General features: G+C 43.7%; 1 protein-coding gene across 1 annotated transcript in view; it reads right to left on the reverse strand.

The window, feature by feature from the left end:
- Positions 1-6,002, reverse strand: part of Sepsecs (Sep (O-phosphoserine) tRNA:Sec (selenocysteine) tRNA synthase) — a 29,359-nt gene extending 23,357 nt beyond the window's left edge. Inside the window, exons 1-4 of the mRNA XM_059275868.1 lie at positions 5,837-6,002; positions 5,143-5,297; positions 2,104-2,222; positions 1,623-1,781 (exon numbers count right to left, since the gene is read on the reverse strand). Of these exons, the coding sequence (XP_059131851.1) occupies positions 1,623-1,781; positions 2,104-2,222; positions 5,143-5,297; positions 5,837-5,950 (547 nt within the window). The 5' untranslated portion in view covers positions 5,951-6,002. The remainder of the gene's footprint in view (positions 1-1,622; positions 1,782-2,103; positions 2,223-5,142; positions 5,298-5,836) is intronic.
- Positions 6,003-21,610: the final 15,608 nt, after the last annotated feature.

Here is a 21,610-nt window from a genome sequence, read left to right on the forward strand (position 1 = left end):
AGCATTAGTGTCAATTAAATGCAAGATGAATCTAGAACTCTAAGAAGCAATGCAATTGCACACTAGAACTCTAAATATTTATTCAACTAGCTTTTCCTCTAGTAATAAACAGTGGCTCAGTAACATAGTTTGAATGTAACTGGCCCCCATAAATTCACAGGTAGTGGCACCATTAGGAGGTGTGGCTTTATTGGAGTAGGTATGGCCTTCTTGGAGGAAGTATGTTACTGTGGGGGTGGGCTTTGAGGTCTCATTTATACTCAAGCCTTGTCCAGTGTCTCAGACCACTTCCAGTTGCTTGAGCATCAAGATATAGTACTCTCAGCTACTTTCCAGCACCATGTCTGCCTGCACGCCACCATGTTGCACCATGACGATAATGGACTAAACTCTAAAAATGTAAGCACCCCTGTAATACAATGTTTTAAGGTGTGTTACTTTTGTTCATGTTGCATTTGCTTAACTCTGTAAAGCTGTGTTACTTTGCCTATGTAAAACACATGTCTAATAAAGAACTGGCCAATAGCAAGGCATGAGAAAGGATAGGTGGGACTGGCAGGTAGAGAGAATACATAGAGGGAAAAATCTGGGAGGAGAGATCTAGCAGCCCAAGAAGGAAGAGGACATCAGGGGCCAGCCACCCAGCTACACAACCAGCAAGCCACGGAATAAGAGTAAGATTTACGGAAGTAAGAGAACAGGAAAGCCCAGAGGCTAAAGGTAGATGGGATAATTTAAGTTAAGGAAAGCAGGCAAGAAACAAGCCAAGCTACGGCCGGGTATTCATAAGTAAGAATAAGCCTCCATGTGTAATTTATTTGGGAGCTGGGTGGCAGTCCCCATCCCCAAAAGAGCAAAAACCTCCAACAACACACCCCCAATTAAATGTCTTTCCTTTAGGAGAGTTGCTATGGTCATGGTGTCTCTTCACAGCAATAGAAACCCTAAGACAAGAACTGGCATTAATCAGAAACAAGTCAAAGGGTGTGAAGGACAACTAGACAACCAGCCTGGATCCTTAGCACTTTAAAATGATAGGGAAGGGATTCTGTAAAGTAAGGAAAGCACATGTTAACCAGAGGTCTACAGAGGTTAACAGCTCAGGTGTTGGTAACCAAAAAGACTACTAGTCCAGTTCAAGTTCTGTCAAATAAAATAAAGCCTACTCAATTCTCTAGGAACATATCAGTTTCAGTTGAGTTTACTTTATTTCAGAGATAGCTATAACTAATAACAAAATTCAAGTACTGAAATAAATCACACCCATAAACTTTATGTTTTACCACTAAAGAAAACTATTAATTTCAGTCACCTGAAGATCACTGATCCATCTCATGGCCCAAGAGTCCTTCAAATTTTTAATTGAAATACTGCACTTAACTAGCACATAATTAAAGATCACCCCACGAATAATTATGCAAACTTTAATGGTAAGTGTAAGTATATATAAGCTTACAAGTTGCTAAAACAAAATAAATGCTAAATTTTATGAATACTTAACTACAATTTCTTTAAAGCATGAATATGGAGCACATTTAATTTTTCATTTACCTATCTCTATATAAAAATCTGAGTTTTCCCATTGGATGTTTAAAACATTACATACGATGCATGTCTTTTACCTGCAGTGACCATGGACTTAAAGCAGGACTTCTGGTCTATCCGTGGCCATATGATATACTTGGCCTTTGGTCTTTTGTGTCGTAATGTTAAGAAACACAAGGTTAGACTCATGCCGGTTGCCATCGGAACTACAAAGCAACTGGCCACTGAATGAACACCTACAAATAAGAAATAAAGCAATTTATTATCCCATTAAAAAAAAACAAAACTAAACTAAAAGCCAACATCCTTCTGGAAGAAATGATGAAGTTTCTTTTATAAAATAACATGGACTGTAACCCTAGTGTTTTTCTTTCTCATTTGTTCTCATGAAACTCATTATTAAAAGTCATTTCTAGGGTTATTTTCTGTCTTGTTCTGAAACAGGGTTACATGTGTGCCCTTTTAAAAACTACTCATATTGTTTTTGAAGAGCTATAAATGCAAGAAACTAGTGTGCTGTCTATTCACAAGTCACATTATGATTGACAGGATACATACCGGCCAGCTTTATGACATTAAGCACCAAAGAATTGGTAATTTTGTTCAAGAGGCTAGAGCCTGCAGCTTTTGGCTGCACAGCAGAAATATCACCGGATCGTCCAATTCCATGGATGAACCTAAGCAAAAAATGGACCAAAAACTGTACAAATACATTCAGTGTTCAGTAATCAATACACAGGAATTCCATGGATGAACCTAAGCAAAAAATGGACCAAAAACTGTACAAATACATTCAGTGTTCAGTAATCAATACACAGGCTTACAAATAAATAACCAAACACTAGCAGAGGCATAAGTGACTAATATGGAAATACCTTAAGTGAAAGTTTCACTGTGTTATAGTAGCTAATCTCCAGAGACAACCGTATCAATTTCTCTTCTCCTGTTGGTCCACACCAAGAGATAGTCTAATTCTCTCACATATCTAAATCCCTATGTGGGGGTGTCCTAACTTGCTTGACTGGGAAAAATATAAAAAGCGATTGTCTGGAGCCTCTAAGTTCTAGAAGGTCATAAGAAGCACTGAAGTCTTCATCAGACTTCTTGGAGAGTTTGCTAGTATATATTGCCTCTCAAAATCCAGCTGCCATGATGGGAGGAGCTCACATCACAGGAAGAGGCAGGCTGAGCCTTCAGCCATGTAATCCAAGTCATCTTTATAGACTGCTGACTCTAACATTCAACAAACTATACTCTTAGCTGACATTTGACAACTGCACCAGAAACCCAAACACTCAGCTACTGAGCTCAGTTAACACAGAACTGGAGAAATGAAACAGTGACCATTAACCTTTAGAGTGCTCTGTTTAAAACCATGGTACAGAGAACATTCTATTCCCTCTTTCCTTCCGAAACCACAGCAGTAGGACAGATCCTAACCTGAAGGAACTGAATGTCCTGACCTACTGCTGGTGGTAACAGGTCTTTTGAGCTGGGATCTCACTATTTCTGCTCCCTCCCCTATTTCTGCTAAGTGCTGGGATTCCAGGCAATTCTACCACACCTGGCAAAAAATTTTTTAAAATTATGTTTCTTGAAAATGAGTATACAAATCCACTTGTCTTCAATAGCCCTATCCACTTACGGATGCATCTGAATGCTCTTTTAAATAAAGAAATGATCCTTCTGTAAACTCAATCTCTTACTTCCACTAGATCAGAAACTGTATATAAGGAGAGTATCAGAGTACTAGTCCTATACTTCCTCACAAGCACACTGTATGTATAAGCCTTCTACATATATTATATACGAACCATGTTACCAGGGCACTGTTAGACAGGAAACCTACATCCATACTCTTTATCATCAGTTCATTCTGCAAATGCTCTTAATAAATAAAATTTCGGTATGTCTCAAAAACTGCACCTTGATTTAAAAATCAAGGCTTTTTAAGAGTTCATATTTCTCACAGAAAGGGTAGAAGATGAAAATAAGCATTCATATCTAAAAGCACTATCAATAATTAAATCATTTTTGCCAGGCGGTGGTGGCTCATGCCTTTAATCCTAGCACTTAGGACACAGAAGCAGGTCTTGAAGAAAATAAATAAATAAATAAACCACTTTCAGAATGGATTTTTTAAAAAAAAGCTTTCAAAACCAACACAAATAATGTAATCATCTAATAACCCTGTTCCTCCATCGATTGCAACAAAAAGAAGCACTTATAAAATGGGATTCAGCTGGGCGGCAGTGGCACACGCCTTTGATCCCAGCACTCGGGAGGCAGAGCCAGGCAGATCTCTGTGAGTTCGAGGCCAGCCTGGTCTACAGACCAAGATCTAGGACAGGCACCAACACTACACAGAGAAGCCCTGTCTCGAAAAACCAAAAAAATAAAATAATGAAATGGGATTCAGATGCTGATAAAGCATGCTTTCAAGTTCATTCTTCTCCAATAAAATCTGCAATTTAAAAAGGAAATATGGCTGTGTGTGGTAGCACATGTCTTTAATCCTGCCATTCAGGAGGAAGGGACAGGTGAATCTCTATAAATCCAAGGCCAGCATGATCTACATAGTGAGTTCCAGGATGGCACAGTTACACAGTGGGACTCTGTCCTAAAAACTAAAAAAAGAAAGAAAGAAAGATAACTATGATGTATGTCAACTGAAATAAAAAAAAAAAAAAGCCACACCCACATTAAACATTCTACAAGGCTGTCTGAACTTCTATGATTGTGGTAAGTTGGCAAGTTGCAGGTCCAGAACCAAAATATCTTTCCTGTGTGTGACTTACCTCCATGACTATTAGGTAAATCCTTCTGGGAAGGACAGAGACCCTGGAATGGACTTCACCTACCCAAAGGCTATCCAAGGCTTACGACAGGATTTCCTTGCTTTGCTGTAACTGGCCTATCTCCATATTTCTACTAGTGTATTTTAAAAGGGTCTATGATTTTCTGTTCTGTGACCATTTTAGTATAAACATTTTATGAAACTGTTACATCAGAACATGACATTTGGTGTCACCTGTCACATACATATAACTAGTGGTACTCTTACTCCTTTTGAAGTCAACTGTGTTTTTTATATTGACAACATTAAGCTTTTAGAACCAGACAGATTTACTAGGTTAAATATTATCAAGACACAGAGCTGTTGACCATATAAGTATCCAAAGGGGAAACCACCACATATTAGAACTTCAACTCTGTCACGAAAAGCACCTGCTCAGAGTGTTCCCATCTCCCAGTTCCACTTGGTTTCCATGCCAATTTGAAAAAGGAAGAAATTATTTGTGAGTGGAAACTTTAAAATTCAGTTAAGAAGCCGGGCGGTGGTGGTGCATGCCTTTAATCCCAGCACTCGGGAGGCAGAGCCAGGCGGATCTCTGTGAGTTCGAGGCCAGCCTGGACTACCAAGTGAGTTCCAGGAAAGGCGCAAAGCTACACAGAGAAACCCTGTCTCAAAAAACCGTAAAAAAGAAAAAAAAAAATTCAGTTAAGAATACCATCACCATTATTTTAAGCTCCTCCCACTCCTCCTGAGGGGCAGGGGGAGCCCAAATGTTTTCAGAACTAATTTAAGGAACATACCTGTAATGACGACGAGCAACCAAAGCAGAGGCCACTCTCCCTTCCCTTTCTCCCACACCACAATTACCCAAGAAATTGTTGCTATCCATGATTGCAAGCTCATGCAGAAAGAGTTCAAGTGTGCTGTCATCCCAGCCATCCTCTGGACACTTGCCCTTAAGGGAAAAAAAAAAAAAAAGTAGTAATAACTGATATCCAGAAAAATTATCGTTCCCTAAAACCGCACATCAATGTGCTTGAATTTTTCAAATGTGTTTTGTGTTATGCCCCTTGATTCCTCAAATCAGAAATAAACTCAGCAATTATGAAGACACGGCCAACTGACCAAACGTTCGTTCGTGTATGCTACTTGACTACAAACTAGAGATTCCGAATAGATGTAACACAGACACTTAAGTTTGCTGGGATTCTTAAACCTCAGCTAAGTTAGGGTAACTGAAAAGGCAATGCCCTCAAGGCGGAGTTTTCAAACTTCGGGGGCACTCGAGTTCGGGGCGACTGTCAGGCGCGAGGCCTGCCTGAGGGCTCTGGCGGCAAGCCGCCTTCTGGAGCTGGACTGCCAACAACACGCGTTCCCCGGGTGGCCCAGGCTGGCCAAAGACCTGGACTTGGGCAGTTCCGCGCACACTCAGGAGCGCCCTGCCCCTCGCCTCCCCGAAGACGCAGAACCCGGGCACCGAGGCCGGGGGAATACCTGCTCTAGAAGCAGCTGGATGAGGTGCTCGTGCGCACGCCGAGCCTCGCAGCCCTGCCTCATGTACGCCGCCGAAACTCGCCGCTCGCCCGCCGCGAAGCTCTCGGGGTTCATGACGACGCCCGCAAGCAAAACACACGCCGAGACCCAGGATGCAGCGCGCCGCCTGGACGGTACGGGGCGGCCGCGGACCCAAAACACCCCAGGCCGCCGGCTTCCGCTTCCGCGCATGTGCAGAGCCGGCTGCCCACACTCTTCTCCCCCTCGCCTCCACACACGCCACCCCCCCACACCTTACACACACACACACATCTCACACATATCACACACACACACACCACCACCACCACCACCATCGCCTGGGAAGAGGGTAGAGGCCTTGAGCATTCCTAAGGGAGTTGGCAAGTTTAGCAGGTTTTCAGGCGCGGGGGAAGAGGCGTTAACTTGGGCTAGGTAAACCCTCTTAGATCAGGAACTCCAGGACTTCCAGGAGAAGGCTGAGAAAGCGGAAGTGCCATTGTGTGGGCTTCTCCAGAAATGAAGATTTCTGATCTGCTCCAGGCAGGTTGTTTCAGTTTTCCCCAGACTGCGTCAGACTCCAGAACCTTACATCCATACCTTGATGTGTTTCAACATTTACAGCTGCCTGACAACCTTAGGAAATGATAAAGCCCTACTCCTATGGGATTTAGCTCATGATACTTTTTTCATTTCAAGTTATGCAATAACTGAATCCATCACCCTACAATTGGAAGAGGAGCCTAAGGAGTGTCTTACCTGAGTCATGGAGCTTTATGGACTTCATTTAGATGTACAGAATTCCTTTGAGAACCTTGTACTAATATTTCTGGTCATGAATAGTCTTATCTTTAGAATGTAGTACTCTACCCAATGGAAGAATTCACCCATGGCCGAACATATGTACTTGCATGCCAGCAAGAGAGCAAACATAGCCTACAAATTCTACATGACTATGAGATGTTTGAGGGGAGAAAAGTTCCTCATTTCTGCTGGAACCCACAACCGAAATGGACGAGAAGCTAAGGCATTCTGTGATGCACTCCTACTTTTTAGGTTGGTAGCCAAATAAAAATAAAGGCTCATATGAAAAGAAAGGATATGTGGAAAATAACGACAATGTTCTGAGAGATCACTGTGCCAAGCTAGAATTCTTATCCATTAATCCTTGACCATATAAAGGTCACAGCTCTTCTGCCATTCAAAGACTCCATTGTACAATACCGGTGTTTCGTTCCTTGCCTTTGAAAAGAAAGAGTGGAGGAAATGTGGTTGGACCTTTTACTCAGCTAATCTCTGGGCCTCCGAGGACAGTGGCTTGGGGCTATCAGATATCTTCAAAGGATATCACATGTCTCTATGAAGCCACCATAGACAAGCTGGTTACTCTCCCAAGTCAACATTAGCTGTGAAGCTTTACAAATACCACTGAGGTTAACTGAGAATCATGTGTAACCTGCCTACAACATAGTCTAGGAAAAATCTAAATAGTGGACTGAGCCATGACCATTTCACCATTTTTAGATGTATTTTTTAAATACCTTTTAGCTATTGTATATATGTCTGTTTTCAGTATGGTCTACACTATTTCCTTGCCAAAAGCTACAGCCTTTGCGGTCACTGAAAGTTGTTTGATTTTGTTTTAACCTGGGGGGGGGGGGGAGAGAGAGAGAGAGAGAGAGAGAAGAAGAAGAAGAAGAAGAAGAAGAAGAAGAAGAAGAAGAAGAAGAAGAAGAAGAAAGGAGAGGAGAGGAGAGAAGAGAAGAAGAAAAGGAAAGAAAAGAAAATCCTGCTGGGTGGTGGTGGTGCATGCCTTTAATCCCAGCACTCAGGAGGGCAGCGGCAGGCAGATATCTATGAGTTTGAGACCAGCCTGATCTACAGTGTGAGTTCCAGGACAGCCAGGGCTACACACAGAGAAACCTTGTCTTAAAAAAACAAAACAAGGGTTGGGGATTTAGCTCAGTGGTAGAGTGCTTGCCTAGCAAGTGCAAGGCCCTGGGTTCGATACTCAGTTCAAAAAACAAAAACAAAAACAATCTTAATAGTGACCAAGGCACATACCTTATGCAATTACTACTGTAAGGCATTACTCCTTACTCAATTGCAATTCTGAAGAATATATAATCTTTACTGAAAACTACACTGCCCTTGCAATTCTTTTTGATGAGTTGAAAGGACCAATAACATCCTCACATTTAAATTAGCAAAACTTTAAGACATCCTTAAGCTTCCTTGGCAAAGGTGTTTCCACTCCCACAAATCTGTATGACTGTGTACTCCATTACTCTAGGGATACATAGGTTTTTCCTGTAAATTATTAGCTGGAGGGCCCATGAATTAGAAATTTCACCTCTAGTAATAGAATCTGCCCTACCACACATAGATATAACAAAATATTGCACAGGGTCCATGTTCAACACCTAGATCTAGCCTAGTACTATCCTAGTATTCCCACAGCATCTTCCCAAGCAGCCTATTCATTGTGATCTCAACAAAGAACGCTCATCTCTTGGAAGGGACAGAAGAGACTCTTCTTGGCCCTCACTGGAAGGAATCTTCTTTGGTACAGTTAACATCAAACACAAACGTGAAATTCCAGAGAGTCAGTCTTTGGGCTCACATTTCACAACTAGAGAAGCAATGTGGAGCAGCCAGTACAGAAGTCAGCAGAAAGGTTTCTCAAAAACTTCAAAATAGAGGCTGGGCCAAGGAGCACAGGTCTTTGATTCCCAGCACTTGAAGGCAGAGAGATGTAGATCTCTGTGAGTTCAAAGCTATCCTGGTCCTATGTAGTAAATTCCAGATCAGCCAGGGCTATGTGGTGAAATCCTGTCTCCAAGAACAAAAAAAGCCTACAAAGTAGTACTATAGACCTGCCACAAAGACACATTTATAGCTTCACTAGTCATAATATTTAAGAAATTTAAAACCAATTTATGCCGGGCAGTGGTAGCGCACGCCTTTAATCCCAGCACTCCGGAGGCAGAGCCAGGCGGATCCCTGTGAGTTCAAGGCCAGCCTGGTCTATAGAGCGAGATCCAGGACAGAGAAGCCCTGTCTCAAAAAACCAAAAGGAAAAAAAAAGGAAAACCAGTTTATATGTCCATCAAGAAATGAATGGAAAAACAATGGAGCATGTATAACTAGTAGAATTTTATGCAGGCATAAAGAAAAGCTAAGTCAAAACATTTTCATGAAGATGGACAGAATTGAAAACTATTATTTAGGAAAAAAAAAGCCAGATTCAGAATGACAAATATGGCATGTTTTCTCCAAAATTTAGATCATATGTATATATATATATATATATATATATATATATGGAGGGGGTAGATATGGAACAAAGAAAGGGATCATGAAAAAGAAATCTTAAGAGGGGAGGTGTTATGGGGAGACTACTAGAGAAGACCACTCAGATACAGTTTATAGCCAATTGAAAGTCTTTATTCCAACTGGCTGGGACTACACTCAGGTATATGGGACCCAAGTGCATAGAGCAGACAGCTTTTAAAGGCAAAAACCACATTGTGTTATTTTGCTCAGCAGCTTCAGGGGTAACTTTTGTGCAAGCAAGCAGTTAGCTGTAGGGGGAGGTTTTGCACAAGCAGGCAGTTTAACAGAAGCCGAGATAAATTAGCTGGGGCATCTTGGCCTCAAGTACCTAGAATAGACCAAATTCTAGTCAAACCTGAAATGTCCTCAGCAAGACTAGGAGACGGAGGAACCTCTGCACTCTTGCCCTGTCACAGGGGTATAAAGAGGGTAACAAACACATGCAACTTCAAGCAAACAAGGCTTTTGGGGGAAGGAAAGGAACACTGAGAAAGAAAAGATGGAGGAAAGGAGAAAGAAAGGGGGTTCAAGAACAAAGTATGTATGGAAATACCAGAATGAAACCCACTTCTCTGTGTACTGACATGTTTTTTTTTTTTTTTTACTCATAAAAGAAAGAAGCAGATCAGAACTGTGTCAGAATGAAAAGTTAACCCGACAAGGTACTTCAAAGAGGATTTTAAGGAGATCTTTCAGAAACAGTCCATCTTCTAAAGCTATAGGCTGCACAGGACCTTCAGAACAAGCCAGTGACCTCAGAGTAGATGGCTCCTTTCCAGGCATTAAACCAAGGTCCCCATCTACTTGTTTTAGCTATAAAATCTGCTCACGTCCTTCTCATTTTTAGACAGGCCCTGGCTTTTAGCCTCTTTTCTTTTTGTTCTTGTGTTGGCGTAGGCCAGGACACAGTTATCCTGATGCCATTCACTTCCCTCACTCACAGTGAATGCTACGTGGACCATCTATCACTAGCCCCAGTGATTAAAACACCCAGGCAATTTCAACCTCATTAAACAAGACCAGAGGGAATCTCAACCACTGGGGCTCCTGCTTGCAATTACATGAACAAGTGATCATAAATGATTCAGCCTATCACTTTACTTGTGTCCATCCCTCCCTGAAAAGAAAAGATTTTCATTTTAATATTGATCAGACCAAGAGTGTTTCTGAATTTGAATTCAACAACCTTAATAGGTAATGGGCCAAATCCTGGCCACCTGGAAGTGACTAGTTGAGATCCAAATATGTATCCCAGCTAACAGAAAGCCTTGGTTTCTACTTTGTGTCATGAGTCACCACTTCCCCTGTCCCTGTATCTCCCTGTGTCCCCATCTGAATCCACCTTCCATTTGGAGAGGACACTGAAGGGCTCTAGTAGGCACCAGCGTGGCAAACACAGCTCTGGCAGGCCTTGCCCTCCCCCATTCCCTCTGCCTTGCTAAACTGTTAGATTACATTCTAAAGCTGGCCACCAAGGTCTTTTCATTTGGCCACTTCCTCCTCCTGAGGCTGACCACCAAGGTCCAGCCATCAGGCCATCCAATCAAAATTAACCAACTCATCCTAACACAGGGGTTTACTCTTTTCCCTTTATAAACTGCCGTTTGCCTGCGGGCCTCTTCTGTCTCCTCTCTATTCAGAGGCAGTCCTTTGCCCCTCCCAGGACAAGTATCCCTTCCCTCTCTCCCTTGTCCCTCTTCTCCCCTCTCCCTGGTCTTCTGTCCCCTGTATTTGTCGCTCTGCTGTCTCCTTTGTGCTGAGAACTTGGTCTTGGTGTGTCCTGTGCCCATTCCTCAGACACCTAACCCTATTTGCCTCACACTAATACTTCTTGTGCTTGAGGAATGTTATTCCAAGATATGTCTATACGTATTTTTCTCCTCCTCCATCTCAGGATCACCCATTCCCAAACCAATCACGTAAGATGCCCCACTTCTGCGGGGGAGGGGAAAGGAAGGAGGATTGTAGGAGTCAGAGGGGTTGAGGACACCACAAGAACACAGCCCACAGAATCAACTAAGCAGGGCTCATAGGGGCTCACAGAGACTGAAGCGACAAACAGGGACCCTGTATGGGGTCTGAGCTAGGTCCTCTACATATACCTTATGGTTGTGTAGCTTGGTGTTCTTATGGGACTCCCAACAATGGGAATTGTTTTTACCTGCACTTGGGACCCTTTTCTTCCTACTGGATTGCCTCATCCAGCCTTGATATGAGGGCATGTGTCCAGTCTTATTGTATCTTGTTCGGCACCATGTTCTTTTCTTTTTTCTTTTCTCTTCTTCTTCTTCTGCTTTTTTTTTTAATGGTAAATGGAGGAGGAGTGGATCTTGGGAAGTAGGGGAGGACCTGAGAGGACTGGAGGGTGGAGAAATTGTGGTCAGGATGTAATATATGAGAGTAACTGCTCTCTTCCCCATTGGCTGGGTACGTGTCCAGCATATAGTGTAGCCCTATCCCAAACTCCCCATCATTCTAGGGCATGAGATCCCCTCCTCCTCTCTCAGACATGTAGGCTCAGTCACAGAGCAGGCTGTAATTTTTTTAATAATTATTTTTATTTGTGTGAATATATATTTGTCTGTGTGAATGTATGGCATGTATGTATGGGTGCTCCCAGAGGCCAGAAGAATGTGTTGACTCTGTGGGGTTACAGAAATTGGGAACCTACAATGTTGGGTGCTGGGAACCCAAATAGGTTTCTTTGCAAGAGCAATGAGCTCTCTACCACTGAGCCATGTCCCTACTTGAGCTAAGCTAACTGAGCAGAGGCCAGGCACCAGCTAGAGGAGGAGCCAGGGGCCAGGGGCCTCCATCTTGTTTGCGAAGTGGTAAACTTAAGTCTACGAAGGCACCGTTGGTATTAGAAATAGACCGTTTCTGTTTTATTTCTTCCATTAATTGTTAGCCCTCTGTTTTCTTCCTGAGCCTTTGTAATGCCAGTGGGAGAGATTCAATTCAACTGAGCCCGCGGATCTCTAAGGTGTCCAAGGAAAATGTGTGAATCTGTCCCCTGACAATTGGAGAAGCACTGCAGTCCTCGGGTGGCATGGCTGAAATTAGGGACACCTGCCCTAGTTCATCTTCCCGTACAAAGTGTCTGGGAAACTGGAAGAAAGTTCAAGGAAACCTTTAATGAAACCAAAGCTGGGGAAAATGGTAGCGCACCAAACAAGAAGGGACAAGCTGGTGAGCTGGGGGAAGGACTAAGAATGAGCCACCTTAAAAGATTAAAAAAAAAAAAAAAAGAACCACCCTGAGTCTTTGTCCATTGAGGCATTTATTAAAACTGTACGATGGAGAATGGCAAAGAAATTATGCCCAGCCCTCTCCGATCAACCGAGGAAGAAAACTTTAACTACATTCTGTTACTGCTGCATTCAGCTGAAGGCTGTTCCCTGTGGCTGCAAACTAGGGCTAGGTGTCTGACATAAGAGAGCTGTGCACTTGACCTCTTAGTTTCGGTGGCCTTGGCCAGCAAGGCACAGTTCGCTGCCATCTGTTTCTCTTTTAGCTCCATGGCCAGTTTAAAATCTAAAGCTGCGTCTTTTTTCTTTTCGGGGTTTGTTTGTTGGGTGTGTGTGTGTGTGTGTGTGTGTGTGTGTGTGTGTGTGTGTGTTCGCCTGTTTCTTTCTCAGACAGGGTCTCACTTGGTACTCTCAACTGGCCTGGAATTCACTATATAGACCAGGCTGTCCTGGAACTCAGTGATACACCTGCCTCTGCCTCCTGAGTGCTGAGATTAAAGATGTGCCCCCCACCCAGCCCAAGCTGCTTGTTTTTAACTAAGCAGTGACAAGCAGTTTGAGAACTGCTTGCTGATGTGTTAGCATCTGAAAAGTTTTCAGCTGCCTTTTTGAGAATCTGCCTCCTCTCCCAGTTCTCAAACCTCTTGCTTTACCCGAATTACACCATAAATCTAAATCCAAAATCTGAGGTTGAGGTGGGAATTCACTAACCCTCCAATCATCTCCTACTCCCACAAAGTCTTTGACCTGCAGTCAAAACATGGACAAAAGCACACTCCCTGGTCACTTCTTAGTTATCTGCACGGGGCTTATTCAAAAGCAATTATTTTTATTCAAATAGTTGCCTAACTGAAACAGCCAGGCTCAAGATCACAGGTGGGGGGTTCAAAGCATGTCCTGATGTGCTTTGTGATCTCAGGTAACTGACTTCACTTCTCTGTGCTTCAGTTCCCTGTCCTTTAAAGGAATTCATGGGAATACCTTCTTTACACGGAGGTTACAAATGCATAAAATAGCAGGCCTAAATAAATAGTAAGAATTGGTTCTTGACTACCTTAGCGGTGTCGGATTGGGGTTCCATCTTGTGAAGTGGGCCTTAAATCCAAGTTAAAAAATGTTTGGTTACTGTTACGGAATCTGTGACCCCTGGGAAAAGACCACAGAATCAATCCAATTATAATTAAAAGATTTATTGATTAGCCTCTAGCAGAATGAACAATCTCTGAGCTAAATTTGAGATTGCTGTGAGATTGGGTAAGGGAAAGATTTTTAAAGGGGAAAACCACAAGAAGACCTTCAGTGTCTATGCAAGTAAGCCAAAACTGATCTGTTCTGCCAAGTTAAGTGACCCCAAACAAACTTTGGGTATCTGTGTAAGCGAGTTACAGACGCCAAAAATGCAATTAGTCGTATCATAAAAAGCAGATAGTCACAGCTGTACATGGGTATGGAGGTCACTGAGTCAGAGTTCCTGGGAACTTATCTTCCAGTGCCTTGAGCCAAAGACAAATGACTAGTGGGCACCGAGATGGATGCTTAAAATAAAACGGAGATTCTTTAGCCATCACTGTCACTCCTGTGACGTTTGTGCCACTGTCGTCCCAGTATATCTTGCAGGCCAGTCACTGTTATATATAGGGCGCCTCCTCTGGTAGCATGCAGAGGACCCTCCAGCACCATGAACATTAGTCAGTAGGAGTGAAGATTCTAGTTAGGCACCAGCTCAACTTCCCCATGTTTGATGACCTAAGAAGGTGTTAGCTTCAGCAGTAGGACCTTACCATCAGGCCAAGAACCGAAGACCAAATAGGACATAGGCCCTAAGGGAATTCTGTTAAGGAACATAGCATAAAATGACTCCTAATGACATACTGCTGTACTCACAGGTCAGTGCCTCACTCAGCCCTCATCAGAGAAACTGCTTCTTGCAGTAGATGGGAATTAACACAGATCCAAAACTCGACAATGTGCAGAGAGTGAGAGACTTTGGAGCACTTGGTCCTAAAGGGGATGTCTTCATCAAGCCGCTCCCCTCGATGCTCAATGATTCATGTGGAGAAGGAGGCAGAAAGATTGTAAGAGCCAGAAGTGATGGATGACTCCAAGGAAAGAGTGCCTTCCAGACACAGCGCGACTGTACACCTATGAACTCAGAGACTGTGGCAGCATGCACAAGTCCTGCAGAGGTCCACAGCAGAGAGAGGGAAATGGACATGGAGTCCCATCCCTAACCAAGATGCTATTTGTAATTGATATCTGCTAGCCAAGAGAAAATCCATTTTCTTCTGTGGAGCCTCACTGGGTCTATCGACCACAGGGCAGGCCCCATGCTCAGGAGTAGGGCCAACACAAAATGAACTCCATGGTGGTTTTGTTGTTGTTGTTTTGTGGACTTTATGCTTTGTTTTGCCATTTCTTGTCTTACTGGTTTTTTGTTTGTTTGTCTTGATTTTTGCTCTTGGGTTTTTGGTTTTTGTTTTTTCTGAGACAAGCTTTCTCTGTGTAGCCTTGGTCCTAGAACTCCTTCTGTAGACCATACTGGTCTCCACCTCAGAGATCCAACTTCCTGTCTCCCCAGTTCTGGGATTAAAGGTGTGTACCACCACCCTGGTTGTGAATTGTTTGTTTGTTTGTTGTTCTTTTTTTTTTTTTTTGGAAAGAGCTAGAGAAGCCAGGCGGTGGTGGTGCTCACCTTTAATCTCAGCACACAGGAGGAAGAGGTAAGGCAGATATCTGTGAGTTGGAGGCCAGGCTGGTCTACAAAGCTCCAGGACAGCCAGAGCTGTTACACAGAGAAACCCTGTCTTGAAAAATAAAAAAAAAAAAAAAAAAGGAAAGACCTAGAAGATATAAAGTTGTGTGGGCAGGGAGATGAGGAAGTTCTGGGAGGAGTTGGAGAAGTGGAAAAACCTGATTGAAATATATTGTATGAAAATAGTAAAAATAAAATATCAGTAATTAGTATTTGCTTGGCCTTATAGATAGGCAAAAATGAGCAAAGCCCTTGAGAATTAGCCAGTGTCCTGCAGGAGAATAAATGCAGGCCTGAGTAAAGAGTTGTGGCACATGACTAAAAACCCTCATGCAGTATGGAGGAAGGATTTCGAAACACACTAGGGTTCTGGCCAAAGACAGGGAAAAAGAAAGTTCCAGGAAGAGGGAAGTGAAAGAGCCATTGTGTGTGATAAAAACAACCCGATAGACCTTTCTGGGCCAGCTTCAAAGGCCAGCTTGAACTTGTGTGGTCAGATTTCAAAAGCGCCAGCAAATGCTTCCTGCTTGCAGCAACGGTGTCCTTAGGCAATTCCGTTCCCTGTCCCACCCTGACCCTGGCATTGGCCGCGCCACTGTGTCTGCCCAACAGGACGAATGTGGAGTTGAACAAAGAGCCTGCACCTGAGGGCTGACACTACCCTTCCACTTGGGAGTCTTTCAGCCGCCATGGGAACAAACCTGCTCTATACCATTGGATGATGGGAAACATGTGATCCTGACTTCTGTCAGGGCTCAGTCAACAGCCAGCACCCACAGCCGCAGCAACCTAGTTTGAACCTGGTCAGGAACAGTAAAAGCCGCTCAACTGAGCCCAAGCCAGAACTATGATCAAAATTAATGGTGGCCATTTTAAGGCACTGTATTTTAGGGTACCTTTTGAAAAAGTTGGAAGCTTGCTGAGGGGTAGGTGTGGGTGATGGCTCAAATCTGTCAAGTGCTTGCCAGGCAAATGTGAGGACCTAAATTCAGATCTCTGGCTGAAAAGTTGGGTGTGGTGGCCAGCCTCTGTAATCTCAGAGCTGTGGTGGTGGAGACAGGAATCGCTGGGACTTGCCGGCCAGAGTCAGTCTAGATGAGTTAACTGAAAATTCACAGGTTCTCAAAACAAACGTAAGGTAGCAGCGATTGGGGAAGACACCCAGATTTGGTCCCTGACCTTTACACAGCTACATACACAGTGCACCCACACATGAGTATGTACACACATGTACATCAAACACACTCAGACACACTCACCGGCAAAGCTTGCTAATAACAGGGAACTGTTAAAAGGTGTAGGCAGATGAGCAACAGGAGCGAGTGTGAAATGCCATCCAGATGTCTGCGGCCTTCGGAAACCTGAGATGGATCATATTAGGTTAATCAAAATAATTATCAGTGTAAATCTGCCTTAAAATAAACAAGCTGACAAGTGATTACTGAGGATAAACGACAGGAATTCATGATATTTCAGCCTTTTACTCGAGGTATCTGCATCACTAAGAACTTAGGTAGGAGCTGGGCCCCATTCCAGATCTGAGGATTCTCACTGATTATTTCCATTAAATGTTTATTTAATATTCACGCATGCATGGAATATGTTTGGATCCATTCCATCCTTCATCTCTACCTTCCAATTCCTCCCTATTCTCCCCCATAGTTTTTTATAAGGATTCACAACACGCCCCCACGGTTGGGCATGATTGCGCATGCCCGGCGGAACCTAGTCACTTCTGCCTAGTCATTTCTGGGTCAAAACGTCTGGCGTGACCAGGACCCCGTGGCTTTGCATGGTTGCGTAAAGCACACAGCGCAACCATGTGATCTACGCGCATGCCTTGGAATAGCCACATGGGCCTCTGTGCGCAGGCGCAGCCCAGCCTTTATAAGCCGGCACCATGATTCCCGGCTCCATCAGTGTCCTTTCCACAGGCCTGTGCACCTCTGTCTCTTTACCTTATCTTAATAAACTCTTGTTAGTGGATTCTGTCGTGTTTCGTGACGTTTCCTCGCAGGGTAAGAGCGCCGCAAATAACCAACACTGTTCCCTCCTAAGTGCATGTGTTCTTTGTCTTTTAAATTTAATATCCACTGAGTCCATGTATGTACATGGTTGTGGGGACCATCTACCACAGCAGCATCAGTAGTGTCTCAGGGCCTTTATCCTGAGGAAACTGACTCTTTCTCCTAGTCTTCATCAACTACCAATGGCTGCTCAGTTAGGGGTAGGACTCCACCAGCCCCTTGCCCATCTAAGCTGAGATTTTGGTTGGCTTGATCTTGTGCAAGTCTTGTGCATGCAGTCTGAGCGCTCATGTGTGCAACTGTGCTGTTACATTCAGCAAATACTGTTCCACGACAGACATCCACTCCCTCTGGCTCTCACAGTCTTTCAACCCCTCCCTCTTCTGTGATGATCTCATGCATTTCTTTGTCATTATTCCAGCTTGACAAGCAATACTTAATCTCTAAAATACCATCCGTGCCACATTGAGTACAAACCTCATCCTTTTTCTCATGAGACCTCTCTGCTTCAATGCTTAGGTATCCCTTTCTCCCTTGCTCCCTACCATAGTTTTAATTTTTAATAAAGCAAAAAGCAAACAAAAAAAGCTGCGCATAGCAGTGCACATCTTTAATCCCATCACGCAGGAGGCAGAAGCAGGAGGATCTCTGTGAGTTCAAGGCCACCTTGGTCTACACAGAGAGTTTCAGGACAGCCAGAGCTACACAGAGAGACCTTGTCACAAACAAACAAACAGAGCAAAGCAAAACAGTTACCTTTTCTTTGAAAAAATGTGTGTCTGTTTCTTAGGAACTTTTAATGGAAACCAACAAATACAGTTGCTTTCCCTGTGCAGGTTTTTAAGCAATTGAACAAATAATCACATTCTTTGTGGGGGTGAGGGTGGGAGGTGCCCATGCCACAGAACACGTAGACAGAGGACAGCTTTGTGGAGTCGGCTCTCTCCTTCCGTCTTTAGGTTGGTTTGGGGGCTCAAATTGTGCTTGTCAGACCTGTATCCTCAGACAGCACTTTAGCCAACAAGCCGCCTCACCAGCCCTAAGCCTTTGTTGTTCTTGTTGTTGTTGTGGTTTGGTTGTTCGAGACAGGATTTCACTTAGCTCTGGCTGTCCTGGAACTTGCTTTGTAGACAGGGCTTGCCTCAACTCACAGTGATCCCCCTGCCTCTGCCTCCCAAGTGCTGCAATTAAAGACGTGTGCCACCACTGCCTGGCCCTAAACCATTTTTACACTGGCTCCTCGACCTGTAATCCCAGCACTCTGGGAGGCTGAGAATCAAACTGCTGCAAATTCAAGGCCAGCTTGGGCTACAGAAGACTCTGAGAGGAGGTGGGGATAAGGCAGCTGTAGATCCCAATGTTGTCTTTATCAGATAGTTTGTTGGAGGCATGGCCAAATGGGCTTCCTCTGCACGATCCGGAATTAGACAGATTTGCCCATGATCAGTGCTGCCCCAGGCAGTCTCTCCCCTTCCCACTGGCAGAGAAAAGAAAGGTCCAGCTAGGTAAAGGATAGAAGTGAGTGCGGGTCTAGATCGAGGGAGGGAAGTTGTATGTACACCACAGGAAACTCTAGGGACTGCACTGTGTAGCTCAGCGGTACCCAGTGCTCAGTATGCACTAGGCTCTGGTCTGATCTCCATCACCAAAATAAATAACTAAATAGAAGTACCAGGATGTTAGAGATGTGTGAGTGGTAGTAGTAATGTGAGGGATGAATCCTGGAATATCCACTCATCACTGTTTCTTAGAAGTTTCTTAGGAGCCACATTGTTTAGAAACTCTCTCTCTCTCTCTCTCTCTCTCTCTCTCTCCTTTTTTTTTGGGGGGGGGGGTGGGGGGTTGTTTTTCAAGACAGTGTTTCTCTGTGTAGCCTTGGCTGTCTTGGAACTCACTCTGTAGACCAGGCTGGCCTTGAACTCACAGACATCCACTTGCCTCTGCCTCCTAAGTGCTAGGATTAAAGGCGTGTGCCACCAGCGCCTGGTTGGAAACACTCTTTAATGAAGATTCATGATGTGAACTTCTGCTGAAGTGAAAACTGCAGATTGTCATCCTCTGTGAGGTTTTAAAAGTAATATTAGAGTTTGTGATAAAGCTAAGGATAACTGCTGTGATCTAAATGCCTCAACCATCATTCATATTTAAAATGGAATCCCTATTGTTAAGGAATTAAGAGGTGGACCCCTTAAGAGAGGATTAGGTTGGGAGGGCTCTGTCTCCCCATCAATGGATTAATCCATTTGAAGAGTAATGGGTTATCTGTGTGTGGGAATCTTTTTTAAGACCTACTCCGCTCTATCGCTTGTAAGCATTCCACTGTCCACATGATACTGTTTACCATGTCTGGATTTCACAGTGTGTCAAAATCAGTCCCTGCTACACATGGCTTCTCAGCCTTGCACTTCCCAGCCTCCGGAGTCAGGAGCCAAAATAAACCTCATTCCATGTACGGCACCCAGTCTCTGATACTCCGTTACTGTAACAAAAATGGACTACATCACTAGCAAAGAACCTGTCTGGAAGTTTATGAGCATGAACAATAATTTAAAATAAATGCTTGCCATGACTGGGCACAGTAGTGCACCCCTGTAAATCCAGCACATAGGAGATAGAAGCAGGAGAATCAGGAGTTCAAGGCCAGCTTCAGCTACACAGCAAGTGTGACATAAGATCTTGACTTAAAAAAGACAAAATGCTCACTAAACATTTTCCTTCAACTCTTCTGTGAGTAAAAACTAAACTTCCATTATTTCAGCCGCTATGCAAATATTTCTCCCGTGACACTGACTTGATATTGTTGAAAACCACACACTCAGCAAAATTATACATTAAAAAAGAACACTTTTAGGAATATTAGGATTATAGTTTGACCACTAAAATTTTATGCAACTTTGTAACTAGAGTGTTATCAAAACATTAATTGGTGTCTTGAGAGATGCTTGGATGGTCCAGGCAGGCAGCGTTGCTTGGTTGGAGTTTGCCTCAAGGTTATTAAAATGCTATTAAAATGATTGTATGAAGTTACAGGGACGGAACATAGATTATCATTGCTAGAGCTAAGTGCACGGGTGGGAAAGGATGGGCATGACTATGAAGGAGGCCTTTCTGTGGCTCTCCTGATTCACACCTTCATTCGATAAAGTGCACACTAAAGAACACACCACACATATCCACAGTGTACACAAAACTGGTAAAAACTCATAAGCCTTGCAGATCGCTCTAATGACCAGGATCCGTTTCCTGACTGTTGACATTATACCGTGATCACACCAATTTCTGTTGAGGAAGATGGATGCAGGGTATATGAAATCTCTCTCTACGCTATAGCTTTTGTTGTTTAGAGATTCCCTGCAAATCTATAATCACTCAAAATTGGAAGATAAAAAGAGCATCTGAGGGCGCTAGAATGATAGTTCAGTCAGTACAGTGCTCGCTTTGCAGGCAGGAGGCCCTAGCTCAGTCCCTCAGAATTTGTATAAAAAGCCAGCCATGGTAGCACAGGCTTTTATAAAGCTCCAACACTGCGGAGGCAGGGACAGGTGAATTGCTAAGCAGTCAAGAAGTCCTGTCCAAAAAAACAAATCAAAAACAGAAGAGCACATCTGGAGATTGACAGCCAAGATTGTCTCCCGGCCTCCACATGTACACACACACACACACACACACACACACACACACACACACATACACACACACACACACCACAACACTGGTTGAACAGAATTATGGCTGGCAGTGGAGCTCTAAGCCAGCAGGATGGTGTCTAAGAAACCAGAGGGCAGAGCAACATGTCCTGGCTGGACCTAACCGACTTGTCTCAAGAGGAAGATCCCAGTGGGTCATTGTTTGTGTTTTCTTAGCATATACCAGAAAGGGTTCCGTCTATCCGCCAAATTGGAGGCTTTTTCTCTTGCTGCTGAAGATTACATGTAAGTCAGCTCCCACTACTCAAATTTGTCTTCTTTCAGAATATATTTACATTACGAATTTGGTTGTTTTCTTTGTTCAGGAGCTACCTGGTCATTTAGAAGACCTTATTTGACTGTACAGGATTTTATTTAAAGGGGTTGAAAGGAAGGCTTACATCAGATGAATGTGCCTCCCCTGTGGAGACACTCTGGGAGCCAGCTTCTGAAAATTGTTGACAACCCATGTGTAAACAAAGGCAGAGGAGTCAACCAAGCATGGGTGCTGCATGTGGAACCCCTCAGCTCAGACGACAAACCCATGAGTGTATAGGGGTCCCCATGAGATATTGTTTAAAGTGCAGTTCTGTTGGTCTATTGGTCTGAAGATGAGGTACAGGAATCTGCAGCGCACTGGGAACCCCAGGGGATGTTATGCTGTCTCTCCGAGAAACACTTTGAGAAGCACAGGCTTAAACCTTCAA

The sequence above is a fragment of the Peromyscus eremicus genome, chromosome 10 (genome assembly GCF_949786415.1).
Source record: "Peromyscus eremicus chromosome 10, PerEre_H2_v1, whole genome shotgun sequence".
Classification (NCBI taxonomy): domain Eukaryota; kingdom Metazoa; phylum Chordata; class Mammalia; order Rodentia; family Cricetidae; genus Peromyscus; species Peromyscus eremicus.